We start from the raw sequence: 24,313 nt of genomic DNA on the forward strand, positions 1-24,313 counted from the left end.
GTGGTGTGTTCAAAGAATTTGTCTTGCTATTCATCTTATATTTGAAAAAGAAAATTTGGTTTAGGTGTATTTGCTTTGATGATCCAAAATTCTTTTAATACGTGAAGTTGAATTTCAAGTTCGTGACAAGCATGGAAAATTCATTTGCCAAGTTTAAATAATAGGTAAGTAAATTAATTAACTATCTCATTTTTTCAAAAAATTTTTTAATACTTGAGTTGTAATATATCCATAACAACATCCAATCATGAAATCAAATACGATACATTTACAGAATTTTAAAAAAAAAATTTTCACAATTTTTTTAACTAATTTGATGACTGGAACTTTAAACCTCGACACTTGATTTGACTAGATAAAATATTTTGTTACGTTTCCGAGAAAGATACCAAAATAAGAAATTAAAAAAGAAAAACTCAGAGAGAGATTATGAGCCACCTTGAGACTTGGTCATGGCCTGTGGCAAGTTGGCCACCACATGATATATGATATATAAAAGAAAAAGAAAGAAAAAAACAAAAGAGTAGATAGATATTTTTATTGAAATGGAATAGAAGAAAGAAAAAGGAGGTGGAATTAAGCTTGGAATATTCTATTGATCAGGATTTCAAAGACTCTGCAGTATGAATGCAGGAATCATAATATGTTATTAGAATATACGTATAAGCTGTTTACAGCTTATCATATATATTGAAACAAACCATGAAACTATACACTCTGGTACGGAGACAATCAGTCAATACGTATAAACATCATGCGACGCGATCTTCATCATTGCCTCTTTTTAATTATTTATATAAAATATTAAAAATACTTTTATTTCGTATTTAAAACGAAAAGAGAAAAAGGACGAAAAATTCACTTGCACGTAACTTGTGATTTGGAAACCCTAATGTCGAAAAAATTTCTTTTCTTTTTTTTTAAATAAGAGGAAATCTAAATGATGCGAATAACGTGGGAAGCAAACATACTTGACCTAAAAAAATAAAAGAGAAATCACGAAGTCGTTTTACAGATATCGAGAATATAACTCTCATTTTAGTTTTATTCAGTTTTGAAGAGCTCTGACAAATGTGTTTTAATAAAGGTTTTAATTTCAAGTTGGTAAATGATGAATTTTCGATTTTAGCAGTCAGATTTAAATTTTAATAGCTTTTTATTAAAAAAAATCATAATAATTATTGTGATACGTAAAAAAAATATATAATAAGATGGAAATGCAGTAAAATATAGTGTTATGTAATAATTATATAAAGGATAAGCAAAGACTAATTAACAAGTCCAAGAATAAGGTTGGACCAACTTTTTCACGCGTGCTATGCAAATGCATGCCCTTAATCTGCGCTTGAATCCACGTGCATCTTAAAACGCAGAGTCACGTTCATTTTCTTAGTCGTAATCATTTATCACTTATCTTTGAATAATATTGTAAAATATTTATTTTCTATGTTATTTTCGACTATCCAAAGTAGTTTGTTTAATTGATAAGAAAATTTTTCTTTCATCGTTTATTAGGGTATGATTTTTGTGAGGAGCACTTTAATTTTTAAAAATAAAATATCAAATGCAGTAAATTAATATAAAAAAATTTTAAAATCATTTAATAAAGAAATTAAAACTAGAAAAAATTTGAAAATATTCCTAATCATATTATGTAAAAATATATATATCATGATCGAGAAACAAGTATATTTTTGCTTTTAAGAGTTGCGAGATGAGTTTTTAAGAGTGTTTCTTTTAGAGGAAATGATTGAAGATCCGGAGATAAAGGGCAATGGAATTGGTGGAAGGAGAACATGTGAAGGCAAGATATGAGGCACATGGTTTGAGCTAACTGTTGCACGCCATTAGGATCTTAAGCTCTTAGTTTGAAGATAACTTTTTTTTTTTTTCCAAAAACTCAAAATTACTTGTTTTTTTTATTCATGATTAAAATAATATGGCTAGAAACAAGGTTTTTGGAGTCCCCATGTTAAGCACTCACATGAAGCAATAATTACTATTTATCAAAAAAAAAAAAAGACTAACAGACAGTGAAGGGAAAGAATTTAACATTTGATGTTTAAGGAGTTTAAGATGGAGGTTATAATCGGTAGGAAGAAAAGAGCTGGCAAAGAAAATGTTTTCTAGTGTTGACAAAGATTTCTATCAAAGGGAAAGACTAGGGGCAGTCGATCCCGACACCAGAATTTCAACACTGCGTACGCAAAGAATACCAATCCTCCTCTAATATTAAACTTCATCCTCAATTTTGTACAAACGATAGAACAAGTCTTAAACCTGCTACCCAATACTTCCATTTTCAAACCAAAATACTCTCCTGCTACATGGTAGGTACGAAGGAGAAAGGGAAAGAAAAAAGGACTGCCATTTGCCCGTTCCTCAATTTCACTTTAGGAAACAGAAAAACATAAATTTATAACTTACAAAGAAAAAAAAAATTAATACAATCCACCCTTGATACCGCAGGCAATGACATGAAATATTGATGCAAACGAATTCAATTCCTTATAATCTATTTGTATTAACTAAATACTCAGATTCGACTTATTTGAACTAAAAAAATAAATATTAGACTCAAATAACTCATGGGTGTTATCAATTTTTTTTATTTTTGAAAACTATGTGCATATAGAAATAAAATATAATATTTACTTATTTCAAAAATTTATTAGAATTGCTATGCCAAACTCAGAGCTCAATTTATGTAATAAACTAGTGATATTCAAGTCAAATTGGAGTAGCACAATTAGTTTTCAAACTAAGAACAAGCACAAAAAGAGTTTATTTTTATTTCTAAATGCAACTAAACTCATGTCAACCTGATATTATATAAAAACTCAACTTGATTATACCACAATATAAGCTCTTGCTACTTATATTCCTCCTACCTGATTCTTGCAATAATTACTTCGGATAGTTCCTTTTTTCAAAATTTTTTACTTCTTTAAATCCGTGATGCATATGAGAACTAAACCAAAATTATAGTAATAGCATTAGCAAATGCCAACTTACAAGTGGGGTAAGAAACTAAAATGAAAGGAATTTAACGCCAAAAGACTGCTTTTGAAGTTCAAATTTCAGTTTACGGCCAACAGTTTTTTGCTTTTCTTGGTTTTGTGCTTTGAGGAATTGCTTTGCTTCTTGTATTCTTCATATAACTGCAAAGACGACATAATTTGGTCCAGCTCACCCCTTAATCTCTCGTTCTCCTTAATGTCCCGAAGAAGCATGAAATGCCTACTAAGTTTCTTGCTCACCTCATTTTCATCGAACAAAGTAGGTTCGATACCAGCCGATGCCAAGGGTGCATTTCCTCTTTTCCTCTTTTTATTTAATTTCTGGGTGCTGCCCCGTTGGTCGAATGACTCCTGTTCTAATGACAAGTTGTTAAATGCTTGTTGAGGAGAAATGGAGAGATAAACCTGGTTCTGTGTAGTAGTGTTCATGGTTGAGATACTCAAAGCCAGTGTCGATATGGCTGGATGATAGTGTTTGGATAGAAGATTCAGTTCCCAAAGTACTGAAGCAAGTGCACCACTTAAGTTGGGGTCTGAGGCATATGGTTGGTATTTCTGCGAATCAAATGGTTGTTTTGCGTTTGTTACAATTTCAGAACAAAAAACAACAATTACTTTCATGTCTGTTTCTAAAACAACCAAAATTCATAAACCAGTGCAATAATCGTGATGCCAATGAAACAAACTGCAAGATTTTGGTACTAAGATGTCAAATATATCAATTAAAATTGAATGCCTTAACGAAGATGAAATTAAAGAGCTCAATGCCATAGTAATTTAACAATTTTATACAACATAAAAAAGGCACAAATCACAAACCCGTTGGGTTAATAAAATGCTACAGGCTGGCACATTATGTTCAGAAACTAGAAATTTCATGCTTCATTATTATTCTGTCTGTATTCTTACGTCCTACTCCAAGTCATTCTTTCATAAACAACTAATAAAGCTTATAATGCATAGAAGTAACAGATTTTCCAAATAAGGATAAATCCAGAATAAATATAGGTCAAAGAGGTAACAGGAAAAACTGTAAAAAGAATGACATGTTTTTGCCAAAATGAAAGGAAGATATGTCAATAGAACATCATATGCAACGGTTGTCACTCTCAACACAATGCATATGAGAAAGTATTCTATCATTTTAAGGGTAGCAGAATAGCTTACTGCAATTGAGCCTGACACGGAACCACCACCTGCATCATTTTCTAATAGATTTCGGCACTTTACATTTTTCTGAAGAAGATGCCTTAACGTTACCAAGGCTGCAAAGTTCAAAAAGAAAAAAACAGAAAAAATACCTAAAAATTACCATAATGAATCACTTGAAATCAAATAGTTGAGCAACTCAAATAATTAACACACCAGCCATGGATTCTGCAGATCCAATGCACAAAGAAAATGTGGCTAAGCGTTTCACAAAAGCTGCTGCCTTTTGCATGTCATGTTGCCTATCATCACATAGCATGATCTTCAAAGCCTCAGCTAACACTTCACCTTGATCTCTGCTTCATAAACAAATGTTAAGCAAAAAATTTACTGCAGCTAAGTTTTTTGTGGTGTTGTTAGAGAGACTCAATAATAACTTGATACTTTGCTGTTTTGCCTCTGGTGACTGGCTTTTTAAAATCCAATCTTGTTTGAGAAGGTTGATTTCAGTATTTGAAAAAGGCTTGAAATAGGCAAAGTCTCAACAGGCTTTTGCAGCTGGATAAGACTATCAACGTTTACAGTTACTCCTAAGCTATGAAGTCAATGGATAAAATACAAAGAACAGCCAGTATCCTACTAACCTTCCAGGCCTGTACTCAAGTACAATATTGTAAAGCTGGACAAAAAATTCTTGTAAATCAATATTCAAAGCATCAAGATTGCTCCTCATAACTCTAAAAGCAACAATGCAGCAGCGAAGGCGCTCAGACACAGTCAAGGTTTGCACTTTCTGGGCAGAACTATCTGAGTTGCTACCTCTTGCAGCAAGCCTTTTCAAATAATTCATAAGATCTCCAATATAATCCAAGTCAATCAGATGAGAAAACTTTCCTAATCCAGTCAAACAAGGAGCTAGAAGAGGATGTGCCCCAGATGCACCAGGAGGTATATTACCATTTGCTTCAGAACTGGAAAGAAAATAACAGAATTAACTGGTCTGCTGGAGATTTTAAAATATCATACAAAGGCAAGACAAGCTCAAATTAAATAAAAAGGAGATCAGTGTAAAATTCATTCGGTAATTAACTTTATTATGTGTCAGCATTAACCTTCCTAATCCACCGTTGTTCAGAAATCTCAATCAATGTTAACAACCCTTCTAACAAATAAAATTCTGATTTTATGTATACTACTAAATATTGAGATGCATTTTTCCCCTCTTATGTTTATCAAACACATACTGAAACTTAGCCTATATTTGGATTGAGGGAAGTGGAGGGAAAGGAAAGGAAAGGAAAAGAAAGGAAAGGAAAAGAGGGAATCCTTTCCCTTGTTTGGCTAACTAATAAAACAAAACAAGGGAAATGGAGGGGTACTTCACATCCCTTGGTTTCCCTCAAAAGCTCTATTTTTCAATTCCTTCAAAATTGGGGAAAAGGAAGGTAAAGGAAAGGCAAAAGAAGTTTAGATGCTGAAATGTCTATAAAATCCTCAATTATTTCAGCAAACCTTACAATTTCATATAAAAACTTTCATTTTTTGGAACATTGTCACAAAGAAAAACCCAACATAAAATGATGGATGAGATTTTCCAGTCTGTTTGCACGATGGCATGTCATCATGAATATTTGATGAATACAAAGAGAGCCAATATTGTGGCCAAACTGGCCAAAAAAAAAATTTAGCCTATCGAAATATTGGCTTTCTTTGCATTCATCAAAGGTGTTGATCACTATCGAAGTATCAAAGGTGTTGATTACATCCATAATTACCAGCATACAAAAAGACTATTTTAAAACATTTAAACAATAAAATGGTATAATTATGAGGTTTTTTTTTCATTAAAACTCTTTTAATTCTGTTATCTTAAATTCACTAGCTAGTCCAACAACATAACAATTAAAAACCACCATATAAAAAAAAATTAACAACCACAAACAATTCAAAACAAAATCACATGGGTATTATGTGGTTCAGATGAAGAAAGAAAGGTTCTGCACATAAAAAGAAAAGCCTAAAGAAGCCTCAAGATCATATATATAAGAGATTACTATAGAGGGTGGGGAAAAATGAAAATAGTTTGTTGGGTTGATGTAGTGGGAAAAGGAAAAGAGGATGATGTGAGGATATAATGGGACATGTGTAATCAAAGGGGCAAGTTATAAACAAATTTCTCTTATATATCTTAATAAAATATGTATATTTATTTATTAGTCAAAATATTGAAAATGATAATTATGTATATCAACAAAATGTTATTTTTAGTTTTTAATATTGAAGAAAATATATTTTTAATATATAAAACTAATTTTATTTAAAAATATTATAATAAATCATTTCTTTTACTTTTCACTTTTTGACCAAACAATGGTTGTTATGATTTCTTTCCTTTCCTTTCCTTTTTTAATTTTAGCTATCCAAATAGTGGAGTACATGTATTCTTTCCTTTCTTTTGAAAAACCTCATTTTCTTTTCCTTTCCTTTACTTTCGTCTATCCAAACATGGCACTAAGGAGAGAGTAAAACCTTGAAAGAACCTAACTTTCATTAACTTCCAAGACAAATCAAAACAAAAACCGAAAAACCCATCTACAGTTAATGTCATCAAGATAGCTTGGAGGAGATATAAGAAAAAAAGTTCCTAACTGCCTTCCATTTTGAGAACCTGAAGGAGTCACTTTTCTTCAAACTAAAGAATGATGCAGACTATCGAAAATACATATGATTTTTTCTGGCATATTTTCGGCAACCACTGATACCTTATGAATCAATCAAACTACTCATGAACTTTTTTAGCATTATTTTGTAAACCTACATGGCTGATGGCTAGCACCCCCATGCCAGCACTAAATTGGCCACTAAAAGCTGCACTAATGATTTGTCATGTCCTAGCTTAAATTGCTATTACTACAGGTTGGTAGACATAAGCCTCTCTCTCTCTCTCTCTCTACACCTAGTTCTTGATCACTTGATGTGATCAGAAGAGGAGGGTTGGGGGAGGTGAGGTTTAATCAAAGAGCCACTTATCTGAGAAACAAAATGCCCCTCAAACAGCAGTCATAATAAAAAATGCAGGGGCTCATTTTTGCAATCGGTTAATAATTGCATTGCAACATACACTGCATCTGCAAAAAATATAAAAGGTTTTCCCTTTTTTTTTTTTTGTTTCAGGAACATATTTTATAAGGTTAGAGGGAGTTGAATCCCTAACTTTGACCCTCACTTGGAGCCATAACAACTGTTAAATCAAGCCTAGGTTGTCAGAAATTAGAGTTCTTGCTATTTTCCACTTTTCATGTATATAGTTGTCTTTTATCCTCCATCTTTCATCAATATGATATAGAAGCAGCATTTTTCACTGCCCGAAACAACTTGTGGAAAAATTCACAAAATACCACTAATCAACCACACCAATCATTGCAATAGTGTAATGATCAAACACACCTGGCTACAGATGATTGTGTGGTATGCCTCAAGATGCGGAAGTATGTCTCAAATACAGCAGAAAGTGTCTCAGATTGCATCATCTTCCGTTCCTCAACATTTGGACTATGAGCAACAGCTTTATAATCTGCAGCAACCTGGGCGAGGCATTCAAACATCAATGCTGCGATAATTGTAACAAGAAAGATAATGGAAACATCAAGATTGTTGCTATTTTAGGGATTATTACCTCTTCCTTCATCTTTGCTATCTTTTCTTGCTTACTTTTCTTTCTGTCATTTCCTTGCAATTGATTTGACTCCTCAATATTCTTTCTCTTTTTATTTTTCTTGTTCTTAATTTTGTTATTACCTTCTGCAACTTCGGGCTTCCCAAGATCCTCATCAAATGACAAAGACATCAAAACCTGAAAAAGTATAGGCAATAAACAAAAAAGGTATTAAGGAACAGCAAGACACAAAGTTACACAAAAAGTAAATATGATGGGAATCACAAGGGAAGCATTTCTCCTAAAGAAGTCATCCCACCTTCCAATTATCGTTAGCTAATTTGATCAACTACCAATTGGCAAAGTATACAACAGTTAAAAACAGACGATAATGTTTCCATGTCTTCTTAACATCATAAAGATAACATGCAAAATGCACTCCAAAGTTTTCAGTTGCAGATAGCTCCAACTTGAATTGTTTATAACTACAAATACCTTTTATACAGGAAATAGTTGAACAAACAAAGAGGAAAAGGAACTTCAACAAAGTTATTATCTTCTATGGCAAGGTTATGGATTTCAAACTTAGGAGATAGGCCATAGTCTTTACTTGGGAAGATACTGGCGATACAAAACAGATTCCAACCATGCCAATGATTTCAGCTTTACCGATATTTGCACAAAAACAAAGTGTACAATTAAAGAAAGATAAATGCAGTATAAAATAGGTACGGTTTAAGACTATCCAACACCTCAACAGAATCAGGATGCAGTTGACAATCATGAGCTTTCACATGATCTGCAATCAACCGAACAGCCTCAACAGTAGCTTCACCACCATGTTTGCCCTCATTGGTAAAAAGTGACTTAATAGCAGCACAACAAAGTCTCCTGCAAACAAGTGGTAGGTATTTTAGTTGAAAAGACAAAAGCAACAAAAAAGTATTTTACGTGATAATCACTGAAGCAATTATATTAGCAAGTTTTGAGGAGGGTACAGGTAATTACTATCCTTCCACGGTGATCTAGGGTGATACAGGAAACTGCACTAGCAATGGTGAAGAACACCATAATATTTCTTTCATTGATGATATTAAAGTTGCAAGTGTCAGAAATAAAGTGAAACATTAGACCATAGTCTATTTCATAATTTGCAGGGAATTAGTCTTTTAACAAGGATTAATAGATTAGCACAGCATCTGTGTAGCAAACAGGTAGCTGGGGAAGCTTTCAAGGAACTGGGGGAGCTTTCTTGAAAAGGAAGCCACATAGCAATTACCATTCCTCCATGCATGAAATGATCAAAGGAAAGGTCTGGATATATAATAGGATTAAGCTTCTTCAGCACAAGCTCAGGCTCATTTGACATGGTCGAATGAAATTATCATCTCCTTTGTGCTGACTTCTTGGATATTTTTGAAATACCATTTCTTTAAGTCTGTTTTTAAAATTTCTTTTATTCAAAGATTCATTTTAATTAATAGGATTAGAATAAAGCCTAACCTCTATCCCCCTCTACCAATTAATCAGTAAGGTAAAAGTAATGCCATAACTAAAATACCCAATATTATATATATATATATATAATTTTTCCTTTTAAAGGCCAACTACATATATTGATGAGCATTTTATTTTCTAATAACTCAGAAAGGATGAAATATTATGATGGCGAAGGTAGTTATAGAAAGGCAATGAGGTGAAAGGGAGAGGGCAGTGGTGGCAGTTGAAGAACTGGTTAGTGCTGAGATACCACAGGCAATGCATGACAATGACACAGCACTGGACCAATAGAATAGAACGTGTCTAGCAATTAAGCTAAAAGGATTTTTTTTTAATATTTTGATTTATGACTTTTATTACTCTGTTTCAAGAACAAAAGTACCAAAAAAATGATTATGCACTAATGAAATGACTCCTCCAGCTAAGTTTCCATTTCTTTTTACTGGAAAAAAGCAACAAAAAAAGATGCAGTGCTGAATAGGTTCTATGACCTGATCTTAATAAATATGGAAAATAAGAAATAAAATGAAAAGAAGCAAGAAGAATGTAAACTATTTATCTATATCAATGGATCAATCTTCCAAAACTCAAGTTAAAAGTTTTAGAATAATTTAACATAGATGACCAATAAACAACAAGCTATGCGACTAATGAAGCCTATCTATCACAGAATCTATCTAAACACACTAGATGAGAGTATTAAACTACCTCCATGAGGTTTGACATGCCAGTCCAAAAGATTGTTAAAGTAAATAGCTAAAAGAGGATTTCTGAAATTAAATCAAATTTCATTTTCCTCAACAGTTTTAAGTCATTGAATAAGTATTTCAATCTCCTAAAGCAGGTTTTTATAATTTTGCAAAACAAGCACATAGACCTTTACTATTAATTTTACAATTATTATGATACTGCTTTTGAAGTTTAATTGTGGTGTCTAAGCTCAAATTACAATACTAATACATTAAATTCCCAACATCAATCCTTCAAAGGCCTTCAACAGATTACTTAAGAATTTTTAACTTTTCAAAGCACATGAAAGCACTATACCTTACGACATCATCTGAGGAGCCTATGTTTCTGATAACAGCAGCTAACAAACTTTCACGGAAGTTGAAGTGAGGAACCGCATCAAGCAAAGTACAAATACAACGAACCACAACATGATGAAATATGGGCTGCTTTTCTAAGGCTAACAACTTCTGTAGATATCCCTGTTGCACATTCCCGGGAATAGAATGAAGATGAGAGGGAAATCCCAAATTAATAATAATCTCTTGCACGAACAATAAACTCAAGTACGTGGAAAACATAAAGACTTAGTATTAGAAATCCTATAAAACCAGCTAACAACCTCTTTGGGAAGGAGGAATTCCCACTAGCAGCGTCTTTACCATTAGACTCAAGCATAACTGAAAAGTTGATTCAACCAAGACAATCCATAACATATCTTCACAAGATAATACAATATTTTGTTCATCTTCATGTAGTGACATTACACAATCTTTTCATATTCACCAGGAGGAGATAATATGATTGCACAACTCCATGTGCCAATTAAGCCATGTTATAGGCTTTCAGATAATAGCGGCCTTTCTACAAAGAACATGTGGTAGACATAGCATGCTAAATATTATATACATTATAAACCCTATGATAATTGTGAATCAATGAATGAGAATCCCCTCACCATGCAAATTCCACTCAAGAACTAAACCAAATCATATTAAAATTTCAGAACAGTGGTCACAAAAAGATAGCAGTTCGAACCTTGTACGCCGACAGAAGTGTTGATTCATAGTACCGCATTTTCTTTACTTCCTTGGAAACTTTCATTTCTAGCTCTTTTTCAGTAGGAAGCCTAATCCGGTAGCTGTATTCACACATCTAAAAGTTGAGTAAAAATACAAATACAATGCAGTGAAAAGGAAAATTAATTGGAAAATAAAAATTAAGGGGCAGTAGAGAAGAAAAGAAGTGATAGGTACCCAGGAATAATGTCTTTGAAGACAGCCAACATAGACAGCAGTCCAAGCTTTACAATAGAGTGATTACCATCTTTGGAAAATTGCAACATCTCTTTCAGCGACTTAATATTTGCCTCTGGGTCTGCAAGTAGTGCCATTCCAAGCTCAGCTAGCTTACGCCTTTTGCTTTCAAATGCTTCCTCAGCTGTGAGGTCTTCTTTCACCTCTGCCTAAACAAAGAGCAATATTTAAACATTGAAGATAACAACTGGACCATGAGAATATGGTATCTATGAATTCCCCATTGAAAATGCCAAATGGTAGGAACAAATGCAAACAAGCATATAAGCAGGGATTTAGCATAAGTAACAGCATACACAAACACATGGAGGCAAAATCCTCCATTTATGTATTACAACAGAAACAAGGATTATTCAGAACATCAGAGCAAGAATGTAACGGTATGACCGTGAGCAATCTATGCAAAATTTTAGAACATAACTAGATGTTCAAGCTAATAAGTACAAGTCAAACTAAGATTGCCACTCTTCCATGAAATTATAATACTTAATGATGCAGATAGAGAAGCAAGATAAAAAGCTTTTTGCACCATCTTAATATGTAGCGAACGGAAACCCTTCTAAGAAAAATGCCTATACATTTATATTTAGATACTAACAAACCCTTCACTTAAATTTGCAGATTCAGCGAGAATTGGTTTCTATTAGATTCAAGTAGAATTGTGATAATTGGCAAGTGTTGCTAAAGCTTACACTGCTTTCGGCCCCTTTCTTGTTCCCTTAGAACAGCTAAAATATCCTGAATTACTGAACACAACATAAGAACACTTCCAATAAACCTGAAATATCTTTGTCTCAGGCAGGACAAATTAAACACTTTTCTATATACTTGACAACTGAAGGCCTCGACATATTTTCCCATCAAACCCTACCAATTAACTCCTCCAAACATATCATTCAAATGGCTGGCTGATGCCAGAAAATACTGAAATTTATTTCTTACCTTCCAGCCACTCTACTTTTCAAATCCTGATTGAATGGAACACTAAATGGTAGCTTCTATTAACAAAAATCCTAAAAGTCTAACTTTAAATCCAAGCGCTGCACATAACCCAACTAGGGAATTAACTTGCGTTCAACTTATATCCAACTTATATCATCCAGTTCAAAAGATAATACTTATCACAGGATACGAACTCTGTTTCCAACTTGTTGCGGTGATTGATAAAGTTACCATAAAGATAGTAGAAGATATCAAGCAAAATAGTAAGTGTCAAAATGGTCAAGCAGCTGCCAATTAAATTCCTGAACTTACTTAAGGCACTGCAGCATGTAATCAAGTTAGTATAGATTGTTATAATTGTCTGACAGCCCAGTCCAGCCTCAGTTTCTTATAGTGGTACATGACAGGCAAAGCTTAAGGTATGCAATAAGCCTGCTACGCTATATACGTACTAAATCCTGCTACATCTCTAATGCTCAAAAGGAATGCTCCAGCATAGTGTTTTAAAATGATTGAAAATAACTAAAATGAAAACTAAGAAGATTATCCTCACCATATGAAGAGTTTAAAGCAATTTGAATCCTTTCATTTCAAAAGGTTTCTGTATTACCAAAATTGTCTGAGATGCAAAATGTAAAAATCTAATTCATTCTTTTATTGTTGAATGTAGCAAGAGATCAAGAAAAGCAATGTAACAACATACTACTGCAGCTTCTTGTTGAGTTGGTTGCACTTCTTCAGTTTTAGACAATTCCTTCCCTAGTTTCTTAGCCTCTTTCTTACTCTTTTTAAGCTTTGCCCTCCTTTCAGCTTTTGTCAGCTTAACCATGCTCTTATCTTCATTCCCTTCTTCATTTTCAGCTACTTCTGTTGCCTGAGAAACTGCATTGCATAACAGCATAAAGCATTTCATTCTCTGCCTTCAATGAACCCACTTTCTTTACCAGAAAAGAAAGTAAAAATGATTTCTTTTTTCTTTTTTAAGATAAAGATAAGATACATGTTCGGTAGTAGATTTCTCCATCCAAAGTCTTGACAGGAAGGGCATCAACTGGATCAACTTGAACAACAGTTTTCTCATTCTCATTCTGCTTCAGTGCCTTCCTTCTTCGTTTCTCATATAAAGCCTCCAAAGCATCTTCACTGAAACCCTCCACCCGAGTGACTTGCCTAACCACAAAAGAAAGTTCTCATAATTAGGTTGAGATAACTAATTCTCATTTCAAGTTTTCACAACCAAATAGCATTTCAAGTTTAACTAATTTCCGCATCCAACTATAAAATCTCAGCATGTATAACCAAACAGAAATCGCTAACTTTTTACTTACAATGCAAGAAAACACAATGACACAGTACAACACCCAAAGACAAATTGAAATTGATCAAATGCAGCTTAAAAAAAAATAGAAAAGAAAGACAATGCCCATTGTAAGTTGAGATTATCGATCATCAATTCTCACTATATGTTACTGCAGTCAAATTTACAAAGGCAATAATCTGATTCCATTTGGTTGTTTGTTTTTCTTGAATTTTTTTTTTGTTTCCTAACAAAACTTAAGTAGCAAAATTCACAATAAAATCGATAAGTAACATAAAAATCACTTTCGAACAGTTTCTATTCTAACAAATGAGAAAAAAATTTTCTAATCGTAAGTTGTGATTATAAAAAATTCCACTTCTATGCTAACTGCAATCTAAACAATTCCCAGTAAATAATAAATTATTCTCTTGTTAATAACTAAGCTTTATGAGAAAATAAAAATTGAAGAGAAAATAGAGAAAGAAGTAACGGACTTGGTGATAGAATGAGTGTCCAAGCGAGAGACGAAGCCAGCGTAGTCTTTGTTTTCGTCGACAAATTGAAGGTCCTCGTCGGAGACTTCAATCTCATCCTCGGTTATTTCCGGCGGGAGTTCCGGTGGCAGAATTATTTGCTTCCGCTGCTTGCCCTTGTTCTTACCCATCGCGAAACTTGAACCAGGACGTACTAAGAGTTTTAGGGGTCTGCAGTACGGAGAGGAGACCAGGTTTTAGGGTTTATATGATTTTCCTCTCCGAGGCCAAACCCTTTTATTATGCTTGCTAATGTTAAAACCTTAGCCCAACTTCAGTCCAATGTGAGCCGGGTCGGGCTTACACCAACCCATTAATAGAAAGATTAAAATCTTATATATTAGTAGTGAAATTTTTAAATTTTATAAGTAAAATTAAATAGTTTTTATATATTTATTTAATATTTAATTTATTAATTTTCATAAATATATACTTTAATAAAACACTTGACACCCTTATCATTCGATTTGGAGTTTTTATTTTTTTAAATAAGAGTAATTTCAAATTTTTATTCTTTGATAGGGGTAATTTTAAATTTATTTTAAATAAAAGAACTTATTAGTAGAGGTATTTTAGGAAAAAGAAAGTTGCCGTTAGAATATGCTCCTGTTGCTAAGCCGAACCTGAAAAACGCATTTATAAAAAACCTTATATATCTACATGATTTAAAAATGGTGGTTACGGAGTCCGAGATTGGTGACGTTGAGTCACCGTTACAGCTGGTGGATCATCGGCTGAAGAACCGCCCTTTCTTAGCCCTCGAAAGACAATCTTCAATCTATTCTCTCTCTTGATGAGTTCCAGTGCACGCTGTGTAAGGGTAGGAAGAACTTCGAGTCCATGAATATGAGTTCCTCACAAACATCTGGAATGCTGAAAAAAACCAAGCTATCAACTTCAACAATAACAATCATCAAAACAACGATGCAAATAGCCAACTTGGTAGCCATGTTCATTTATTTTTGAATGAAATAAGTTTGACTGAAGAGAGAGAAAGTGAAGAGTGAGAGTAATTGAGACTTGAGAGAAGGAGAGAATAAATTGATTGAAATTTCTTATGCATGTAAAGGAGAAAGAAGAGGTTGTGAATGGAAGAAAGAAGATCATGACAGTGAATAAATTAATTGCTGGCGTGAAAGTTAATTGACTCAAAGTATCTTTCACTTGGAATAAAGTTTACAAGTATCCTATTTTGGTAATTATGATTAAACATTATCTTAGCTTAGGATAAAACTCATTTGATTTGTGAATTTTTTTTAAGTTATACTCGTAATAAAGTATTACATTCATATAATTAATTAAATAATTAACTAATAAACTATAACTTAACTAAATGGTAAAATTTACACATTATTGGACTTAAACCTAAAATCTCGAGATTTTAGAATTTCATACTTACCTCTAAGCCAATCTCATATATTGATTTGTGGAGTTTAAAAGTATCACATTTGAATAGATATTATTCCTTAATAAAAATATTCAATTTGAAATTTTCAAGCAACCTTAAGGCTCAATAGCTCATTTTCAAATGTATTTGGGAGAGTCAACAAATAGTTGGTTCAAGTGATAATAAAAGTGTATTTTTCTTTTTATTATTTGAATTCGTATTCGTTATGAGTTTGAGTCTGTTAGGAGATTGTAAAAATATAATTTTTTATGAATTCACTATATTCAAGGTAAATAAGTTTATTGGAATGACCCAAAAAAAATGTATCAAGTCCAAGAACCTTTTGTCACTAAATAAGAAAAATGTGCATAGAATTTGATTGAAAATTGGTGGTACGTTATATACAACTAAGAAAATTTCATTAAGTCATTAAGTACTATGTGTTCTCTTATTCCTCATCCGTTCTAATCCTATATTCTTTGTTCCATTTGATTTTCATAATATATATATATATATATTAACACTAATTTAGTGGGGGAAATAAACAAAAAAATTAAAAAATATATTATAAAAATTTAATATTAAAAATACATATGTCTATTCACTTTTTAAAAACAAACTATTCACCCTTTTTTAGATATTTAATTTTTTTCAAAACACAATTTCTTTTTAAAACATTAATTTTCCTTCCACATAATGTGTGTCAAATTCTAATATAAAAGAAAAATCGATTTTGATATATTTTACATTAATTTTTAAGTTTTCATAAAATTAATGTTTCATGATTTAGGGAAAAAGTTTAAAAAATGAAAAATAAATTTAACATATAAAAAAATTGATAGTATTAAGTATTAAAAAAAAACAAAAAAGAAAGTTGAAATAGTTCTTCAATCCTTCATTGTGTTCCTTTAAGCAAAACTTCCCTGCCCATGAGAAGGTTACTCCAGAGATATGAAGGAGAGGCACCTCTTTTGGCCTTTAGGAATGAGCCCTCAGGAGAGTACCTTGCCTTTAATACTCTATAGCACAGAGAGTCTTCATTTTGGACCAGCCTCCATCCTTGTTTAGCTAGCAAAGAAATCATTTTGGACCAGAGATATGTCTTGAATCAAATTAAAGCCAGCAAAGAAAGAATCAGTCGCCTGAACAATTTCCTTAATAGCCATCAAGGAATCACTGTCCACAATTATACTTTCTATCCCGTGTTCCAGAGCAGCCTGTAGCCCCCATCGAATAGCACATATTTCTGCCATTAAGGGATTGTTGATTCTAGCTTCTTTAGATATAGCAGAAAGTAATATCTTCCTAGTAGTGTCCCTACACATCGCTCCCAAACTAGCTTCCTTAGAGGATTCTACAAAAGCTGCATCCACTTTGAGTTTTATTTCCTCCCTCCCAAGAGGTTGCCAAAGCTCTTGCTGGGTGTTTGTAATCACAGCTTCCTGCTGCATTTCCTGTCCCATCCTCCCTTCCCCCATACGTCGTGCCATGCCGCACAAATTTCTAACCGTTGAGCATTTCCCCTGGTGAAAGCACATGTTCCTGCTAAACCATAATGTCCAGAGGCAAAGCATGAATGTCTCCAATGGAACATTCTGTTTTATGCTTATGAAGGCCAGTAGCCAGAAGTCCTTTGGGTTATCGCATAAAGGCATTTCTCAAATTGTCAAGTTCAGTTTAGACCATAGTTTCCTGCTCAAGACGCTGTCAATAAAAATATGGAACCACGATTCGCCATTGTAACCACACACAACACATTGGTTATCCAAATGTATTCCTCTCCTATTCAGTTCACTTCTGGTTGGTAGAATCTCATATATAAGTTTCCAAAGAATGATTTTAACCTTTGTTGGCACATTAGCTGTCCATAACAGTTTCCAAACCGGATGTCTTTGCTGTCAATCTGGACCTCTTCTTTTCAGCACCTCCCTAGCCCGAAAGGCCTACTTGACAGTAAAATTCCCAAGCATGGTATCATTCCAAATAAAAGTGTACTTAGTGTTATATTTGCTCAATGGTAGGTGAAACATTCTTTCAGCATCTTCAGAACAAAACAGCTCCTTTACTGTCTCTGTTTGCCACCTTTTTGAATCTTGGTCAATTAACAAAGCCACCTTCATTGGCGTGGGGTGTTGGTTTTCTAGTAGATTAACTTTATAGTTTGGTTGTTTGTCCACCCATTTGTCGTCCTAGGTGTCCACACTTGTCCCTTCTCCAATCCTCTATCTTGTTCCTTCGAGCAAAACCTCCCTGCCCATAAGAAGGCTACTCTAGAGATACAAAGGAGAGGTTATTGGTAGTTTAGAATGTGATGTATCTCACATTGAGTAGAAAGATTACTTATATATGGTTTAAAAGAAATTACTTATGTTATTTAAATAATTGATCTAAGTGTTGAAGTGGACCAAATTATTTGGGTTTGTTAAAAATTTTTATAGTAGACTAGATAATTTTAAAAGTCAAAGATGAGCACTTGAGTCACTTGGACTTGTTTGACAAATAGATTTAATTTTTTAAATATTGTTATTATTATTATTATTATTTATTTCGAAATATTACTAATTCTAAATAAACATGTTTGAACAGTGAAAAATATGATGATACAAATAAATATATCTGAATAGAAAAATATGATTATTTAAATAAAATTTATTTAAACAATAAAATATGACTATACAAAATATCATGACTTTTTAAATTGACTTGATTAGTTATTGTTTATTTATTATAAATAAATTTTTTTACCTAACAAATTTAACTACTTTTAATTTAAAGAATTTTAAGGCTTTATTGTATCATATAAACATAATTATCTTTAAAATAATGTTATTCACGCGTCCAAGTCATATTTTCTTCTTTTTTACTATTTTTTGTTTTTCTTAAATTTACTAAACAGAGGCACCTCTTTTAGCCTTTAGGAATGAGCCCTTAGCAAAGTAACTTGCCTTTAATACTCTGTAGCACGGAGAGTCTTCATTTTGGACCCGCTTCCATCCTTGTTTAGCTAACAAAGCCAGGTTAAAAGCCTCCAGATCACAGGACCCAATTCCACCATCCAGTTTGGAATAGCACATTGAATCCTAATTGCTCCAATGAATCTTGTAGTAGAGCCCCACCAGAATCTTGCCATTAAAGACGTGAGCTGATTGGTGAAGCTTCTCGTTAGTTTGAAACAAGACATAAGGTGTGAAGGTATAGCTTGTGCAATCGCTTGAATGAGAACAGCTCTTCCAGCTTGCAATAGAATCTTTCTGTGCCACTCTTGAATCCTAGACCATACTTATTGTTTTATGGGACCAAGACGGCCACGTTTCTCCCTTTCAAAGGCAATTGACAATCCCAGGTAAGAGCCATATTCCATTGTCCTATAGATACCCAGAGTATCCATTAATTTAGTTTTTATTTCTAGCCTTTTATTGGCACAGAAAAGTACTGCTGACTTGTCCACATTAATAACTTGCCAAGAGGCAGCGATACTTAGAAGATTCTTTTGCATAGAAAAGTTCCTGTAGACACCCCATTTTGTCCGGGATTCTTTGTCAATTGAGACTAATCCAAGCTCAGTTGTAGGGATTTTTATTCATTTCTATTTTAGATTTTTTTTATTTCATATTTATCATTTTTTTATTATCTAATTATTTTTTTAAAAAAAAAAAAAAAAGAAAGATTGAGATTAAGTTGGATGATGATCAAAAAGCATGATTGGTGGCTAATCTTTAGCGTTGGAGAACTAAGTGGAATAGAACTGAAATTCTATAAAAAACAGCATGGTTTTATAAAACGAAAAAAAGATGGAGGAGAAATCGGAATAGGAGAGAAGAAGAATCCGAATAGGAGACGGAAAAAAAAGAGGAAGGAGGAGAGAAGAAAAATCCGAATAAAAGGGGGAGAAACACAGAAAACATGGGCAACAAGTCAAAACCCCAAGAAAACTGAAAATCCTTTAATCTGGGGTTTAGGGTTTTACCCCCCACCAGCTACCGCCACCACTATTCCATCATGGCATGATTCCCAAGATCCACAGTTCGTCGCCTCCTTTACACCTTTTACTCAACCAAACCGATGCCATTATCTTCCTCCTCGCCACTCCGCCACTCTCTCCTCGTTATCACTTCGTTCGGAGACTGTTTTTTGTGTTTCCTTGTTACTTCGTTTCTTGATAGCTATGGCTTTTTTTAGTCGAGAAAACTTTTAGCGACCGTGAGTACAAGGTCAAGGACATGTCCCAGGCCGACTTCGGTTGTCTCGAGATTGAGTTGGTTGAGGTGAAAATGCCCGGTCTCATGGCATGCAGAGCCGAGTTCGGCCCTGCCCAGCCTTTCAAAGGAGCCAAAATCACTGGTTCTCTCCACATGACGATCCAAACCGCTGTTCTTATCGAAACACTAACTGCCCTTGGAACCGAAGTCCGTTGGTGCTCTTGCAACATTTTCTCAATCCAAGACCACGCCGCCGCCGCCATTGCTCGTGAATCTGCCTCTGTATTCGCCTGAAAAGGTGAGACTCTCCAGGAATACTGGTGGTGTACTGAGAGAGCTCTCGACTGGGGTCCCACTGGTGGACCTGATCTGATCGTGGATGATGGTGGGGATGCTACTTTGTTGATCCATGAAAGAGTTAAAGCCGAGGAGGTTTATGAGAAAACTGAGCAGTTCCCAAATCTGTATTCTACCGATAACGTTGAGTTTCAGATTGTTTTGACGATAATTAGAGATGGGTTAAAGATAGATCCTAAGAAGTACATCAAGATGAATGAGAGATTGGTTGGTGTTTCTGAGGAAACTACAACTGGCGCTGAGAGGCTTTATCAGATGCAGGCGAATGAAACCTTGTTGTTCCCTGCTATTAATGTCAATGACCCTGTCACCAAGAGCAAGTTTGATAACTTGTACGGGTGCCGTCACTCTCTTCCTGATGGTTTGATGAAAGCTACCGATGTCATGATTGCTGGCAAGATTGCTGTTGTATGTGATTATGGTGATGTTGGTAAGAGCTGTGCTGCTGCCTTGAAGCAAGCTGGTGCTCGTGTCGTTGTCACTAAGATTGATCCCATCTGCACCCTTCAGGCTCTTATGGAAGGACTTCAGGTTCTGACACTTGAGGATGTTGTCTCTCAGGCTGATATCTTTGTAACTACAACCGGTAACAAGGACATCGTCATGGTTGATCACATGAAGAAGATGAAGAATAATGCCATTGTTTACAACATTGTTCATTTCGACAATGAAATTGACGTGTTAAGTCTTGAGAACTATCCTGGTGCAAGAGCATCACTATCAAGACTCGAACTGATAAGTGTTTTTTTTTTTCTGAAACCAACTTAGGCATCATTGTGTTTCCTAATGGGCGTCGGCTGGTGGGAAAAAGCAGAAAAAAAGTGCCCTGACTGCAAGTCCAAGAAAGAGAGAAGCAAACAAAAGAAAAACAAACAGTTTAGGGAAAGTTGAAAGTATCAATTTCCCTTAAAAAAAATTTTTTTTCAAATGTTTTGAGGAAAAGTTGAAAGTATCAATTTTCTTTAAAAATAAATTTCCAAAAAAATATTTTTGGGGAAAAGTTGAAAGTATCAATTTTCTCTACAAAAAAAAATTTATTCTTTCCTTCCTTTCTATCTTAATTTTGATTTTGTTTTTTTTTCTTTAAATAATCCGACGACGGAGCCTCTGCAAGTGAAACAATAGTTTTTCTTGCATACTCTTGAGGTGAGAGAATTTTCTCAATTTTCTGCTAAAAGTATTAGAGTCAATTGAGAATAATTTTCAATAATTAATTACTTGGTAAAATTTTAAGGCTTTTGGATAACACGAATTTCAGCTGGTACCATCTTTTGATGGGCGTTGTGAGGGTGCTATAACCTTTCTCACACGTAACCGAACTCCCGAACTCTGTTTTGGTTAGTAGACCTGAACCTATTCTTTTAGGGACCCTTAAACTTAGGTGTTCCTTAAAAGGACAGATTCTTTAGGTGGCCAATCGCACCTAGATAAAAAAGATTGGTGGCGACTCCCTTAAGTCAATGTCTAGCGATAGATCCCCGGATCTAGACGTTATGACAGCTTGGCGACTCCACTGGGGACCTTGAGAGTCAGGCCAGCAAATAATTTGTGTTATCCAAAAGCCAAATGAAATTGAACGTTTTTGTATATATGTGTTATTATTCATTCCTGTTTATTTATCTTATTAATTATGTCATTCATATGCATGTGCATAACATGAGCTCTACACCCGAGCTCCGTCCCTCTAGGAGGGAGTAAAGTACCTATTGCTTTCGTGAGGTCTAATACCTCCGCAGTGGCTAGCGAAATACTCCCACTCAAATTGAACCTTTTCCGCTTGTAGCCTGTAATGGGTGAGGATTATGGTGCCTTACTAGTCTGTGATGGACAAGGATGTAAGGAACAATTTGAGGACCTTTAGACTTTGACCCTAAAACCGCATGTAGTGAACCTTAAGAGTGCCTACACCTAGGATAGAGCCCTTTCTGCCCAATGATAGATATACCCTATAATTAGGACACAAAAAATGGTGGTTATCTAATCATTTTGATTGTTTAACTTTGTGTGTTATTTTTATTATATGTAACATTATGCATCAGCATCATTTTCGTTTCATCCACGAAACTATGTTGTTTGTCTGATTGTATGCATCTGTATTCTTTTCATGATCATGTTTCAACACAATTATTTGCATTCATTTCATACTAGATTTCATTCAGAAAAATGTACATTTCAATTGTGTATCAAAGCATTATACATAAGGCACAGCATGACATTTCTAATCATAAGTATGGTACTCAAGGTCCCAGAATAGCTCCATCTAGCAAAAACCCTGCTCATCCATACAACACAAGATCCAGAGCAAGGCAAATGGAGGAAGAAAGTTCTCATAGATTTGAAAAGCTAGAAAAAGCTCAGGAGAAGATTGAAAATGAACTTAGCAAAATTCTGGAGGCTCTCAATAATATGAATAAAGGAAAAGGAGTTGAAAGAAGTACAAGCCAGCAAGAAGTGGCTGACCCTTTGTACCCTCCAGGTTTTGGCCCACCTCAAGCCCAGTCTGCCCAAGAGGTCCCGCCACAACATTTCGCCTATCCTGGAATGCCATCAGCTTTCAACCCAGGGCAGTATAACAGCTATATAAATCCTGTCTTCACTGAAAAGACAGCAGAACCAATTCCTGATCTAGATGATTTAAAAGAGAAGGAAAAGGAAAAGATGAGAGTAGAGGCTGAGGAAAGTTCCAAGATTAGCATGTTAGAGCAGAGGCTACGGGCTGTAGAAGGATTTAGTTTTTATGGGTCAGTTGATGCTGCTGGGCTCTGCCTAGTTCCTGATGTGGTTATCCCCTATAAATTCAAAGTACCAAAATTTGAAAAATATGACGGTACAAAGTGTCCTAAAACCCACATCACCATGTATTGCAGGAAGATGGCAGCTCATGCACATGATGAAAAACTCTTGATGCATGTCTTTCAGGATAGTCTTACTGGTTCTGCTGCCAGGTGGTATGTTCAGTTGGATAGGACCCACATTCGCTCTTGGAGCGATATGGCTCATGACTTCATCAGTCAATATCGACACATTATCGATTTGGCCCCAGATCGTTTGTCTTTGCAGAATCTGGAGAAAAAGTCAAACGAGTCTTTTAAAGAATATGCCCAGAGATGGAGGGATATAGCTTCACAGGTACAACCTCCACTGACAGAGAAAGAGACCACAGTGCTGTTTGTTAGCACTTTAAAACCTCCCTATTATGAAAAGATGATAGGGAATGCAACAAAGAATTTTGCTGACATGGTAATCTCTGGAGAAATTATTGAAAGTGCCATAAAAAATGGCAAGTTAAAAGGAGGAGAAACCAAGAAGGCATCAGAAAAGAAAGAAACTGAAGCTCAAGCTGTGAGCTTTGATAGACAACAATTCAGGGGTTATCAACCCTATCCATCCCAAGGTTACTCTTCATACTATCCTGCTGTGAATAATGCCTCATCCTACCCATACCAGCTAGCCCCACAACCATCTTATTCATCCACTTACCGCCTCAACATTCAAGCTCCTGCAAGAACCCAAATTCGCCCTATTAACCCAGCAAGTGGCTCACGAGAACAACGGACTACTCGAGAAAAACCTGTATTTGACCCAATTCCTATGACTTATACAGAGTTATATCGAGAACTCTATAATAGCCATTTGATTGCCCCCAGCCATGTGGAACCGCTTAAACCACCCTATCCAAAGTGGTATGATCCTACAGCCCGTTGTGACTACCATTATGGAATTACTGGCCATTCTACTGAAAATTGCACTGCTTTAAAGTATAAGGTGCAACGGTTGATCAATGATGGAATGGTAAGTTTTGATCAAGAAAAAGCAACGGCACCTAATGTTAGTGTACTGAGCAAAAGTCAAGAACAGAAAGGATCCGGAGATTCACAATGAATTGAGGGGCAAAATGTCAATGGAGATAAGGCTGGTTGAAGGTTTCTTCTGTCATTTTGGGATTTCTTTTCAAACAATGTTAGATTTTTTTTTTTTGCAATATGACTTCACTTGTTATCATTTTAATAAAGGCAAGTCAATGCATTTCATTACATTTTTCTCTTTCACTTGACCATTATTCCATGCCTTGTTACCTTCAATAACTTCACATTCTTAAATTTCAGATGATGAATATTTAGACAATGATAACAATAATTCTGGAATTTAATTTTGAGAACTCATTCACAGAGGAGATGATTTGAGCGAAAATAAAGAGGGTAAGCCATCACCAGAGATGAAAGAGA

At 34.5% G+C, this 24,313-nt stretch overlaps 2 protein-coding genes and 1 pseudogene across 2 annotated transcripts; 1 reads left to right on the forward strand and 2 right to left on the reverse strand.

Annotated features, from left to right (window-relative positions):
- Positions 1 to 2,762: 2,762 nt before the first annotated feature.
- LOC111276063 (nucleolar complex-associated protein 3) lies at positions 2,763 to 14,481 on the reverse strand. Its single transcript, XM_022861813.2, has 13 exons — positions 14,106 to 14,481; positions 13,312 to 13,481; positions 13,015 to 13,193; positions 11,310 to 11,518; positions 11,092 to 11,194; positions 10,372 to 10,535; positions 8,577 to 8,715; positions 7,846 to 8,022; positions 7,617 to 7,753; positions 4,814 to 5,140; positions 4,386 to 4,525; positions 4,188 to 4,285; positions 2,763 to 3,575 (listed from the first exon to the last, which is right to left on the reverse strand). Exons 1-13 carry the CDS (start codon positions 14,273 to 14,275, stop codon positions 3,081 to 3,083), a joined length of 2,508 nt encoding a protein of 835 aa, XP_022717548.1. The 5' UTR covers positions 14,276 to 14,481; the 3' UTR covers positions 2,763 to 3,080.
- Positions 14,482 to 16,595: 2,114 nt separating this feature from the next.
- On the reverse strand, positions 16,596 to 17,186 carry LOC111276376 (uncharacterized). Its single transcript, XM_022862113.2, has one exon. The coding sequence runs from the start codon at positions 17,184 to 17,186 to the stop codon at positions 16,596 to 16,598; it is 591 nt and encodes a 196-aa protein (XP_022717848.2).
- Positions 17,187 to 19,487: 2,301 nt separating this feature from the next.
- On the forward strand, positions 19,488 to 20,917 carry LOC149511569 (adenosylhomocysteinase 1 pseudogene; annotated as a pseudogene).
- The last annotated feature ends 3,396 nt before the right edge of the window (positions 20,918 to 24,313 follow it).

This window comes from Durio zibethinus, chromosome 25 (assembly GCF_047325235.1).
Source record: "Durio zibethinus cultivar Kanyao isolate XHJ-2024 chromosome 25, ASM4732523v1, whole genome shotgun sequence".
Taxonomy (NCBI): Eukaryota; Viridiplantae; Streptophyta; class Magnoliopsida; order Malvales; family Malvaceae; genus Durio; species Durio zibethinus.

Bases quoted from the DNA above. Each gene is read 5' to 3' on its own strand.
- LOC111276063 (XM_022861813.2), bottom strand. From the start codon at position 14,275: ATGGGTAAGAACAAGGGCAAGCAGCGGAAGCAAATAATTCTGCCACCG. The intron at 8,716-10,371 runs GTATAGTGCTTT...ACTTGTTTGCAG, and splicing joins TCCTCAGATGATGTCGTAAG to GAGACTTTGTTGTGCTGCTA. The intron at 3,576-4,187 runs GTAAGCTATTCT...TTTGATTCGCAG, and splicing joins CCGTGTCAGGCTCAATTGCA to AAATACCAACCATATGCCTC.
- LOC111276376 (XM_022862113.2), bottom strand. From the start codon at position 17,186: ATGCCTTTATGCGATAACCCAAAGGACTTCTGGCTACTGGCCTTCATA.